Source organism: Ptychodera flava, chromosome 3 (assembly GCF_041260155.1).
Source record: "Ptychodera flava strain L36383 chromosome 3, AS_Pfla_20210202, whole genome shotgun sequence".
NCBI lineage: Eukaryota > Metazoa > Hemichordata > Enteropneusta > Ptychoderidae > Ptychodera > Ptychodera flava.
The window spans coordinates 46865688-46879429 of NC_091930.1; the positions used below are offsets into that span (position 1 = coordinate 46865688).

General features: G+C 37.4%; 1 protein-coding gene across 3 annotated transcripts in view; it reads right to left on the minus strand.

Annotated features, from left to right (window-relative positions):
* LOC139130144 (uncharacterized) overlaps positions 1-13742 on the minus strand; it is a 483832-nt gene that overhangs the window by 76052 nt on the left and 394038 nt on the right. Inside the window, exon 1 of one of the 3 annotated variants that reach the window (XM_070695871.1) lies at positions 382-1491. The exons of the other annotated variants lie outside the window; for them this stretch is intronic. Within the exon in view, the coding sequence (XP_070551972.1) occupies positions 382-1441 (1060 nt within the window). The 5' untranslated portion in view covers positions 1442-1491. Of the gene's footprint in view, positions 1-381; positions 1492-13742 lie in introns of those variants that run through there. 3 annotated transcript variants of the gene reach the window in all.

Consider the following 13742-nt stretch of genomic DNA (forward strand, 5'->3'; position numbering starts at 1 on the left):
ATTTGAGGCTGATCGCGATCTTTTCTTTGTCTGCCTACAAATTTGATCGAGCTTTGATTATTTACCGAGACATGTAAGTTAAGAAGTTGCCATTGACAAGCGATAATGTGTTGATTCCTCGTAACTGAAACAGGTTTTCTTAACTTTGCATAAAGAAACACGTTCAGTAAATTGCAACCGGTGTATTGTAACTGGAATGCTACAGGACTTTGTGATCTTGTCGACTAAAGATTGTGCTTTCATTTTGACCTGAGAACCCATCATTGTGTGATTGGTTTGAGATCCTGAGCAGAGGTACAAGCACAAAATTCAAGTATTACATTTTGCCTTGGCCGGCGAGCGCCTACTAAAGTTAGCGCTGCTTAAGTGAATATGTCCTACCTGGTGAAACGACAATTGTCTGGCTTTCGGATATGCATTCTTGGTTTGACGACAGCTGAAGTCTTTGCCTGATCTCATCTCTTAATTTCAAATTTATCTTTTCAATTTGTTTCAGTACTGTATTTATCATCTTCGCTTTCATCTCCGCAGCCCTCTTAAGATACTCGTCGTAATGTTTTATGATATATGTTATCATTTTTTTCAACGCGCCTTTTCCCTTACGCATATCAACTACAATGTTGTCTCGCCATTCTGGAAAATATTCCTTGATGAAGTGATCGCCTTCCGACAGCGTGGGAACTAAAATCGGTCTCGCACTGGCTATTGATGCGATCACGACATTGAGAGAATTTATCGAACGAGGAGGCACGACGAGGAGGTGGGTATGCTGAAGTTCATCTCTGAGTGTGTCAGCTGTGTACCCGTGTACGATTATGTTTAGTTTTGAGTGTGGCTTTAAGCAGGATATGACATCTTTGTCATCTTCTTTCTGCGTGCAGAGAATTTTCCACTTCGGTGGTTCCTCGTCTACTTTTGAGTAACTTTCTGCCACCAGGTTTATGGCTTTAGGAACTATAGAATGACTACTCAGCTCCAAAACAGCATGGTGTTCAAACGGTGTCAAGATTTGAAAATAACGGTTGTCTGGCGGCTTTATAATGGTTGGCAGATTGAAGAAACCTTCCTCTGGCATTGGTAATAGCTCAAGGTGCCTGATTAATTGTTTGTTGTGTCTGTAGTCGAAATACTCGAAGACTTTCCTACCGACAGACAGTACAACGTGAGCCCGTTTGTTTTGTATGTCCAAAAGTCTGCAATAATGATCGAATACTTCTTTGTCATAGTGGAACATATCATAAGTCAGTTCCTCTGGATTCCATACATTTATATGGACGTAGTCTGCTTCAGAAACTCCTCTGCCTTTAATATCATCTGCAATAGAGGACGAAACTATTCCGAAGCCGAAAATAAATTTCAAGCCTTGAATTGCCTTTATATGAGGAAAGAAAGTTTCATGCGCTTCTAGCCACATGTGAGTTGGCTTATGCTTTTCAAACATCGGAGTCCTTTTTGGTAGCAAAAGTTTGACACCTAAGCGATCAGCCTCTCTAACTGACGCATGACGTACTGTTGACCGAAATTAATATTTCACGTCTGTAATTTTGATTTTTTTAAACCTTCACTGCCAGGTATTTATATTTCTCAAATGTTACGTTTGAGGGTTTCCACGGAGACAACACAGTTTTTCAAACAAAGAATTCGCGTATTTATAGTAGATTTCCGGTTGTTTCGTCAGAATATGATGTATACTTCTAATTTTGAGATTTACATCCTTGGAATCCTTGAATTGTGTGAATCTGATCCTGTAGTTTTAATACCCGGTGGAGTTTAAATATTCTGTAATCATCACAAAGACAATATTTTTTTTCGAGAAGATGCCTTAAAGAAATGTAGGGTCAATATGATGGCAAGTATCAGGATGAGCGTATTACCAATTGAAACTAAAGGTAAAATGTGCTAAGAGGAAAGATATATTCAGACTCTCTAATTTTTTACAATCCTGCCGCTTATTGGGGCTCAGGTTGAAGGACCTAGAGGTGGTAGTGTTTTTAATGGAACTGAGAAAATGTATAATTATTGTTGCAGAACGCATATGTTTGAAAATGTGTTCCCTGTACGATCATATGACGCCTCTTTACGTATGTCAGGAAAGTGCCAATCATGATTATTCAAATTTACCACACGGTCAAAGCGATGGTATGAGAATTTTAAAACTCCCATCCAGTGTATGCAAATGGCTGCGTCATCAGTAATCCCCTATTGTGCGCCCACAGTCCTGTAACCTCCCGTATAACTTCCCCTTAGGGACTGGTCAGTTTCTTCGGCCCTGGAGGGGGGGGGGGCGGTGGATTATTTTTTGCCGACGTCAAAAGTGGCTGACCCCCCTATTCCAAATTTGAAAACAGGGTGACCCCCCTATCCCATATTTCGAAAACAGGGTGACCCCCCCCCGCATGCGACAACTGTAAAACAATATATATATATATATATATATATATATATATATATATATATATATATATATATATATATATATATATATATATATATATATAATATATATAATTATTTTTACATACATTTATATTTTAACAGTCATTCAGTGTTTTAATGAAATTGTTACATGTCAGTTGTAAGATAGGAATTTCAAAGTGTCAATCTTTAAGTTTGAATACAGTACATTTTGAATGAGCTGTGAATATATTTCACATTTTCTATGCTTGACCAGATGTCCTGAACAGAAATGGATGTGAATCATTAATATCAAAGAGGAAAAAGCAGTAAATCAAAAATTTTGATGGGTGTTAAGACTTGCCAACCATCCAATTAAATCTCCTGAGGAGCCATAGAGAGGCATTTTTAGCCAAATCTGATGTGTACAGTGTCTGAGAGACCTGACTAGCTAATAATGACAAAAAACTGCCCTTTTAAACTGTTATTTTGGTCATAAAAAAGCATCATTCTACAGAAAACCTGAGACACAAAGGAAAACAGTTGCATCAATGACAAGGAAAGATATCTTGTCATTTTTCTATCTCTAAAATAAGTCACTTTATCAAATATATATCGTGAAATATTTGTGCATGTTGCTTTCTCATACTGAATTCTCATAGAGAGAACAGGAAAGTATCAGGAATTTGTCATGCTTTTCATATGAAATGCAGATTTCATAACGGTACAGTTTCACTTAGCAAACATCAAGATATCTCTGGCATATATCTCTGATTTATTAAAGTATGGCGCCCGAAGGGCGCGGAGAAAAATATGAAACATCCTGATATCTCTGATATGGTATATTACTTGTATATTAAAGTCATGCACAGGAAGGGCGTGCTGAAAAATGTCTGATATATTAAAGTAATGTGCTCGAAGAGCACACTGAAAAATATAATCAACATACAGATATCTCTGATATATGTATGCCTGATATGTTAAAGTTGGGCGTGCTGAAAATGTCTGATTATTAATTTATGCACCCAAAGGGCGCGCCGAAAAATGCAACTGAATGATGAAATTTGTGGCTGACACGATGCATTATAGGCAATGATGAGCCTGTGTCGAAATTCAAAAAACACACTGACCCCCCCCCCCCCATTGGGCATTTCAAAAACATGGTAACCCCCTATCACCAAAGTCAAAAACAGGGTGACCCCCCCCCCCATGAATCCACCGCCCCCCAGGCCGAAGAAACTGACTACCCCTTACGTGTCTGAAATATTTAATTTGAATATTTTGTACTTCAATGAATGAAAAGCCTCTTGTTGCTAAGGAGGACTATTATATCGCTGCAAAATAACAACGTCATGTCGTTAAGAACACCCTGACGTAAGAATTTGAGGGCAGTCAGATCAGACTGGAAGGGCCACAAAATATTGACTCATATCTCAACCAGCACAAGAACATGGACGGGCTACAGAATGAATGTTACTTATGTTCGTAATGTGGACTTCGCTACGCATAGTTTTAAGATCAAAATATCCTCAGGGCTATCGCATTAACAAGAGTCTACATCTTTACGAAGGCCAAAAAAATTCATTTTTTTCTGGTCCTTGACATTCAGGAGAAGTGATGTGGCGACGCGGTTTTCTTTTTCTTTCTTTCTTTCTTTTTTTGCTTGTTTTTTTATTCAAAACAATGCTTGTTTGGCACTATTGATGTAACAGTTATTGTCTCTTATCACTGGATCACTGCATAATACTTCCGGTTTTTAAGCATTTTTGGACATTTAAACAGAGATTTCAAGGATAGCTGTATACAGTAGTACTGGATGTTACCCAAAAAGCCATGACGCGCAGGTTCTGAAATGACGTGCGCGGTGACCAGAAACGATTTTTTATGCCTAAACCAAAAAATAGCTAATCGAAACGAACGGATTAATTTGACAAAACTTGCTACAAATTTCTATCTTAACCCCCGAAGAAATACTTCCGTGTACTTGTATTTGAAGTCAGATTCAAGTTCAGTGTGCTGTATTATCTTACTGTATGGAAGAGACATCAACTGTGAACGGTTGTCCACCATTTTCTTACTGAACCCAGAATAAACATGTGAGAGCATCGCACAAGGTTTGGTTCCAGAGAAACAAACTACCTTAAACTATTGATATTCCAAATTCAGAATGGCCGCCATCAATGTGTTAACTCACTAGGGGAAAATAGAATTCTTACTTTTCGAAAAATTAAAACAGAGCTTTACCAGATATGAACTGAATATGCTCACGTGTTTTACAACAGGTTCATTAATAGTAGTGCGCTTCAAAGAACAATGAGATATATGTTATCACTATATGTAGCAGGTTTTTTCAACTTTGCACAGTACTCTCAGAGTTTAATCACTAATTACAAAACTTTATTTAATATGCAAATGAGCTGTTCATTAACTTGACACTGCTCAATGCTTTATGGGACAATTAGATATCCATCAGATCAACATTTGTAGCACGTTTTATTTAATTTAATGCTGTAATTTTAGAGTAATGTCACTAATTACAAAGTACATTAAATATGCAAATAAACCCTAAATTAACTTGACACTGTTCAATGATTCATAGCACAATTAAATATTTATCAAATCAATATCTGTAGCACGTTTCACAAAATTTTGGTGCCGAAATTTCAGAGTTATATACCTGTAGAGCGCAAACAAATTCCTTAAGACTCAAAATTATTTGTCTGCAACTACTTTGCAATAGTCGTCTACAGCTGATATTCAGTAATGCATTCCCTCTCAAATAAGACGAAGCAAATATCCGATCTAGGTTTCACGTGGTTTATTCGAATATAGGCATGTCTTCCAGACTGAGAACAACAAATTCTCTGGGTAGAATGTTGTACTACAAACGATTGAGAACGTTTAGGAACGTTTGGGAACGATTAACTGAAAACAAATCAAACAAAGGGATACAGGAAGTGAGAACTAAGCTACGTTCACACTATGACACAGGAAGTAAATACTCTCCATGACCAGGAAGTAAATACACTCTATGACACAGGAAATTAGAAACATGAGGGACTAACAGGAAGTAATACTCCCTCTAGATGACTCAGGGGTCAAAGATCATAATAGGTGGGGTGGTCACATGACCCACCTCAGTAAACGCCCTCTAACGGTGACTGAACGTTTACCTATGTTGACAAAATCTCATTTGCATAAAAGCAGCCTTGACTTAATGAGTGGACAATTAGCTGCTTTGAAACAATCACTAACTCAAAGTTTCATGAGAATACAATCACTGAAACTACTTTAACTGAAAGGTCTCACAGGAAGGTACTATAAAACGTAATCAGAGTCCGTTCAATGTGTCCATTATAATGTTCATTGTTCGCATACTTCAATAAGTCCTTGGCCTTTTGTTAGGCGCACAGTGTTAAGAGTCTCACAGTGGAACAAGGCCATTCAATGTTCCTTCAAGAATGTCTGCTTTGAAGTCACAAAAGAAATGGCTTACCGATTTTATGTGGAACTGTATGACTATCGCATCAACAGGTTCAAAGCTGTTCCATCAAAATGGTCTTTACAAGCAATCTTGGCGAGAACTATAGCCGGTTGCCTTCAGAGACATGTCTACTGTCCGAAGGTCTAACGTAAAATGTGCTAAAGGCGTGCTTGAAATGTGTACATGTGCGCATTTCGTAATACAAAAGATAAACATGAAGTAGCGGATGTGACTCATTTCAATTGACTTTGAATATGAACTTAGGCCAAATAAAGGGATGCTGATTTTGACCGTAACAATACCTAATTACAAAGTTTATTAAATATGCAAATGAACCCTTAATTAAATTTACACTAAAATGCTTTACAATACAGTTAGATATCTGTCGTATCAGTATATGCAGCAGTTTTCATCACATTTGATGCAGTTATTTCGGAATTATATGACTAATTATAACACTTCATGAAATATGCAAATGAGCTAATTATAAACTTGACACTGCTCAATGATTTTAGTACAATTGGATATTTATCAGATCAACATCTGTAGCAAGTTTCATTAAATTTGACGCTGTAATTTTGGAGTAATATCACTAATTGAAAAGTTCACTTAATATGCAAATGAGCCCTTAATTAACTTCACACAACTAAATGCTCTACACCACAATTAGATATCTGTCGGATCAGTGTCTGCAGAAGATTTCATCACTTTTCGTGCAGTTATTTTGGAGTTATATCACTAATTACAAAACTTCATAAAATATGCAAATGACCTATTTGTTCACTTGACACTGCCAAATGCTTCTCAGTACAATTAGATATTTATCAAAACAATATCTGTAGCACGTTTCACAGAATTTGGGTGCTGTAATTTCAGAGTTATATACCTAATTACAAAGTTCATTAAATATGCAAATGAACCCTTAATTAATTTCACACTACTAAATGCTTTACAATACAGTTAGATATCAGTCGGATCAGTATCTGCAGCAGATTTCATCACATTTGGTGCAGTTATATTGGAGTTATATGACTAATTACAAACCTTCATAAAATATGCAAAATGAGCTATTTATTAATTTGACACTGCCTAATGCTTCTAAGTATAATTAGATATATATCAGATCAATATTTGTTGCAATTATCATCAAGTTTGGTGCAGGAATTTCAGAGTTATCTCACTAATAACAAAAGTTCATTAAATATGCAAATGAGAAGATAATTGACATGACACTCACAGTATCATCATGATGTTCTTAGATTGTCATCTGTGAAAAGTTTCATGAAATTTTGTGCAGTATTTCTTGATATATGTTACACTGTCATTACCGTCTTCATAGGAAACCATTGTACGGAAAAAAAAACACGATATTGCATAACTTCATTAATATGCAACCCAAACGAACCAAAATCTAATCAGTTTTTGCAAGTAGCATATGATACCTGTGTATCAAATCTGACTTGAATCCGTTCAGGCGTTTTCGAGTTATCGTGTAAACAGACAGACAGACAGACACACACACACACACACACTAACACACACACACACACACGGACAGACAGACAGACATCACTATTGTATTAGCCACGTGTTTACACAGGTGAGCTTAAAATGAACCCCCACAAGTAGAGATCAGAGAAAACATTTGAAGGTTTGAGAGTCTGAACATCTGAATCTTAGGCAAATTGTACCTTAATATATACTTAATCCGTATAGTTAGGAACAATGAATGAGCAAAGCTATGGTAGTTTGCTTAACTTCAGGATTATTGTGTAAAATGATGGACTAATGATTTGTACATTTACAATTCCCTGTCTTGCAGATCAATGCACTGCATCACAGGCGCTCCCTAGCTGGGTAGTCTGCTAGTAGAGCAATTTTCGGATCGATCTATCGATCCCGTAGTCGATATGCCCGCCACTGCAAGCTAAATAATCATAAGGTGTGCAACAGAATCACTCAACCAGATATGAACTGAATATGCTCACGTGTTTTACAACAGGTCATTAATAGTAGTGCGCTTCACAGAACAATGAGATATATGTTATCACTATATGTAGCAGGTTTTTTTTTTCAAGTTCGCACAGTACTCTCAGAGTTTACTCACTAATTACAAAACTTTATTTAATATGCAAATGAGTTGTTCATTAACTTGACACTGCTCAATGCTTTATGGGACAATTAGATATCCATCAGATCAACATTTGTAGCACGTTTATTAGGGGCCCAAGCCTACCGGCGTGGGCCCCTATTGGTTTTACCGGAGTTCAATATTCTTCTTCTTTAGGGGCCCAAGCCGACCGGCTGGGCCCCTATTGTTATTGCTCAAGTTCTACTATTTAGGGGCCCAAGCCTACCGGCTGGGCCCCTATTGGTTTTATAGGAGTTCAATATTCTTCTTCTTCTTCTTCTTCTTCTTCTTTTCGTTCTTCCGCTCCTTTTTTGGTGACCTAGAACTCAAACACCGCTCACCGCAGACTTCTAAAACTTGCAGGGCTAATAGGCACCTATAAGATCTCGTGCACCTGGGTATGCAAATTTCGATTGGTCACGTGACCTGGCGGCCATATTGGATTTTCCAAAAACATAAAAACAGCTTCTCCTGATGATCTAGGGGTCTGGTAAATTTGAATTTTTTTCTGTAGGAAGCATGACCTAAGGTCTTCAGATTTTGTAAATAAAATCGCGTGCGGTCACGTGACTTTGGCCGCCATATTGGATTTTTGAAAAATACCCATTTAATCTTTAAAAATCTTCTTCTCAAGAACCAAAACACCGTTTGAGCTGAAATTTTACTCTTGTCATCCTTAAAGTGATCTCTTTCAAGTTTGCGAATAACATTTGGATCGGTCACGTGATTTGGCCGCCATCTTGGATTTTGCGAAAATCGCAATTTAATCTTCAAAAATCTTCTTCTCAAGAACCAAAACACCGTTTGAACTGAAATTTTATTCATGTCATCCTTAGAGTGACTCTTTCATGTTTGCAAATAACATTTCGATCGATCACGTGATTTGGCCGCCATATTGGATTTTGCGAAAATCGCAATTTAATATTCAAAAATCTTCTTCTCATGAACCAAAACACCGTTTGAGCTGAAATTTTATTCATGTCATCCTTAGAGTTATCGCTTTCATGTTTGCAAATAACATTCGATCGATCATGTGATTTGGCCGCCATATTGGATTTTGCGAAAATCGCAATTTAATCTTCAAAAATCTTCTACTCAAGAACCAAAACACTGTTTGAGCTGAAATTTTACTCATGTCATCTTTAGAGTTATCTCTTTCAGGTTTGTGAAAAAGATTTCGATCGGTCACGTGATTTGGCCGCCATATTGGATTTTTTTAAAATACCCATTTAATCATTAAAAATCTTCTCCTCATGAACCAAAACACCGTTTGAGCTGAAATTTAATTCATGTCATCCTTAGAGTGATCTCTTTCATGTTTGCAAATAACATTTCGATCGATCATGTGATTTGGCCGCCATATTGGATTTTGCGAAAATCGCAATTTAATCTTCAAAAATCTTCTACTCAAGAACCAAAACACTGTTTGAGCTGAAATTTTACTCATGTCATCCTTAGAGTTATCGCTTTCAAGTTTGCGTAAAAGATTTCGATCGGTCACGTGATTTGGCCGCCATATTGATTGTTTTAAAATACCCATTTAATCATTAAAAATCTTCTTCTCAAGAACCAAAACACCGTTTTAGCTGAAATTTTACTCATTGTCATCCTTAGAGTGATCTCTTTCAAGTTTGCGAAAAACATTTGGATCGGTCACGTGATTTGGCCGCCATATTGGATTTTGCGAAAATCGCAATTTAATCATTAAAAATCTTCTTCTCAAGAACCAAATACCGTTTGAGCTGAAATTTTACTCATGTCATCCTTAGAGTGATCTCTTTCAAGTTTGCGAAAAAGATTTCGATCGGTCGCGTGATTTGGCCGCCATATTGCATTTTGCGAAAATCGTGATTTAATCTCTAAGAATCTTCTCCTCCAGAACCAACACACCGATTCGACTGAAATTTGACATGTAACATCTTAAGTGTGATCTCTTTCAAGTTTGCGAAAGGCGTTTTGATCGGTCACGTGGTTTGGCCGCCATATTGGATTTTCGTAAAGTATAAAATTCCAAGTGAGACGTATAGTAACCAGTAGATGATGTTCAAAATCCTACTTTTTCAAGCTCGAATTTTGCACATAATATCATTAGTGCAAGATTTTTCAACCATGTTAACCGCTTGGGCCCCGCCAACGCTGCTTGCAGCTTTAATTAGGGGCCCAAGCCAACCGGCTGGGCCCCTATTGGTTTTATAGGAGTTCAACTTTCTTCTTCTTCTTCTTCTACTTCTTCTTCTTCTTCCGCTCTTTTTTTGTCGACCTAGAACTCAAACACCGCTTACCGAAAACTTCTGAAACTTGCAGGGCTAATAGGTACCTATGAGATCTCGTGCACCTGGGTATACAAATTTCGATTGGTCACGTGACCTGGCGGCCATATTGGATTTTCCAAAAACCTAAAAATGGCTTCTCCAGAAGACCCAGGGGTCTAGTCGATTTGAAATTTTTTGTATAGCAAGCATGGCCCAAGGTCTTCAGAATTTGCCAATAAAATCGCATGCGGTCACGTGACCTTGGCCGCCATATTGGATTTTTGAAAAATACCAATTTAATCTTTAAAAATCTTCTTCTCCAGAACCAAAACACCGATTGGACTGAAATTTCACATGTAACATCTTAAGTGTGATCTCTTTCAAGTTTGCGAAAGGCGTTTTGATCGGTCACGTGGTTTGGCCGCCATATTGGATTTTGCAAAAATCGTGATTTAATCTTCAAAAATCTTCTTCTCCAGAACCAAACACACTGATTCAACTGAAATTTGACATGTAACATCTTAGTGTGATCTCTTTCAAGTTTGCGAAAGGCGTTTTGATCAGTCACATGGTCTGGCCGCCATATTGGATTTTTGCGAAAATCGTTATTTAATCTTTAAAAATCTTCTTCTCCAGAACCAAAGCACTGATTCGACTGAAATTTCACATGTAACATCTTAAGTGTGATCTCTTTCAAGTTTGCGAAAGGCGTTTTGATCGGTCACTTGGTTTGGCCGCCATATTGGATTTTGCGAAAATCGTGATTTAATCTTCAAAAATCTTCTTCTCCAGAACCAACACCCCGATTCGACTGAAATTTGACATGTAACATCTTAAGTATGATCTCTTTCAAGTTTGCGAAAATCGTTTTGATCGGTCACGTGGTCTGGCCGCCATATTCGATTTTTGCGAAAATCATTATTTAATCTTTAAAAATCTTCTTCTGCAGAACCAACACACCGATTCAACTGAATTTTGACATGTAACATCTTAAGTGTGATCTCTTACAAGTTTGTGAAAGGCATTTTGATCGGTCACGTGGTTTGGCCGCCATATTGGATTTTGCGAAAATCGTGATTTAATCTTTAAAAATCTTCTTCTCCAGAACCAACACACCGATTTGACTGAAATTTTGCATATACCATCTTTAAAGTGATGTGTTTCAAGTTTGTGAATAGGTTTTGATCGGTCTCGTGGTTTGGCCGCCATATTGGATTTTCCGTAAAATATTAAATTCCAAGTGAAACGTACAGTAACTATTAGATGATGTTCAAAATCCTACTTTTTCAAGCTCGAATTTTGCACATATATCATTATTGCAAGATTTTTCAACCATGTTCACCGCTTGGGCCCCGCCAACGCTGCTTGCAGCTTTAATTCTTCTTCCTCTTCTTCTTCTTCTTCTGCGTTTCTTTCGTCACCTAGATCTTCTCAATAGATCTCTTAAACGGCAGAACGAAAACTTCTCAAACTTGCAGACTTATTGGTGGCAATTAGTACTCGTGCACCTGACCCTTGAAATTTTCATTGGTCACGTGACCTGGCGGCCATATTGGATTTTCCAAAAACCAAAAAATGGCTTCACCAGAATACGTAGGGGTCTAGTAAGTTTGAAATTTTTTGTACAGCAAGCATGGCCTAAGGTCTTCAGATTTTACAATAAAATTGCATGCGGTCACGTGACCTTTGCCACCATATTGGATTTTCGAAAAATACCCATTTAATCTTTAAAAATCTTCTCCTCCAGAACCAAGCTACCGATTTAGCTGAAAATTTACTCATGTCTTCTTTTCAGTGATCTCTTTCAAGTTTGCGAAAGACATTTTGATCGGTCACGTCGTTTGGTGGCCATATTGGATTTTGAGAAAATCATGATTTAATCTTCAAAAATCTTCTTTTCCAGAACCAACACACCGATTCGACTGAAATTTCACATGTATCATCTATAGTGTGATCTCTTTCAAGTTTGCGAAAGGCGTTTTGATCGGTCACGTGGTTTGGCCCGCCATATTGGATTTTGAGAAAATCGTGATTTAATCTTTAAAAATCTTCTTCTCCAGAACCAACACACCGATTCGACTGAAATTTGACATGTAACATCTTATGTGTGATCTCTTTCAAGTTTGCGAAAGGCGTTTTGATTGGTCACGTGGTCTGGCCGCCATATTGGAATTTTGTGAAAATCGTGATTTAATCTTTAAAAATCTTCTCCTACAGAACCAACACACCGATTCCACTGAAATTGGACATGTAACATCTTATGTATGATCTCTTTCAAGTTTGCAAAACGCGTTTTGATCGGTCACGTGGTTTGGCCGCCATATTGGATTTTTTCCGAAAATCGGGATTTAATCTTTAAAAATCTTCTCCTCCAGAACCAACACACCGATTTGACTAAAAATTGACATGTAACATCTTTACTGTGATCTCTTTCAAGTTTGCGAAAGGCGTTATGATCTGTCATGTGGTTTGGCCTCAATATTGAATTATCCGTAAAATATAAAATTCCAAGTGAAACATACAGTAACCAGTAGATAATGTTCAAAATCCTACTTTTTCAAGCTGCAATTTTGCACATAATAAAATCACTGCACGAACTGGAAACCATGTTAATCGCTTGGGCCCCGCCAACGCTGCTTGCAGCTTTAATCCTCATCTTCTTCTTCTACTGTCCCTTTTTTTGTCACTCTTGATCTCAGAAACCACATGACATAAACTTCTAAAACTTGCAGTGCTAATAGCTACTAATGGGTACTCGTGCATATTATCCTTAAAATTTTGATTGGTCATATGACCAGGCGGCCATATTGGATTTTCCGAAAACCTAAAAATGGCATTTTCTGATGACCTAGGGGTCTAGTCAGTTGGAATATTTTTATATAGCAAGCATGACCTTAGGTCTTAAGAATTGGCAAATAAAATTGCGTGCGGTCACGCAACCTTGGCCGCCATATTGGATTTTCAAAAATAACCATTTTAATCTTTAAAAATCTTCTTCTCCAGAACCAACGCACCGATTGAGCTGAAATTTTGCTCATGTGATCCTTAGAGTGATCTCTTTCAAGTTTGCGAAAGGCGTTTTGATCGGTCACGTGGTTTGGCCGCCATATCGGATTTTGAGAAAATCGTGATTTAATCTTTAAAAATCTTCTCCTCCAGAACCAACACACCGATTTGACTGAAATTTGACATGTAACATCTTAAGTGTGATCTCTTTCAAGTTTGCGAAAGGCGTTTTGTTCGGTCGCGTGGTTTGGCCGCCATATTGGATTTTAGGAAAACCTCGATTTAATCTTTAAAAATTTTCTTCTCCACAACCAACACACCGATTGAGCTGAAATTTTATGTTTAACATCTTATGTGTGATCTTTTTCAAGTTTGCGAAAGACGTTTGGATCGGTCACGTGGTTTGGCCGCCATATTGGATTTTGAGAAAATGGTGATTTAATCTTTAAAAATCTTCTTCTTCAGAACCAACACA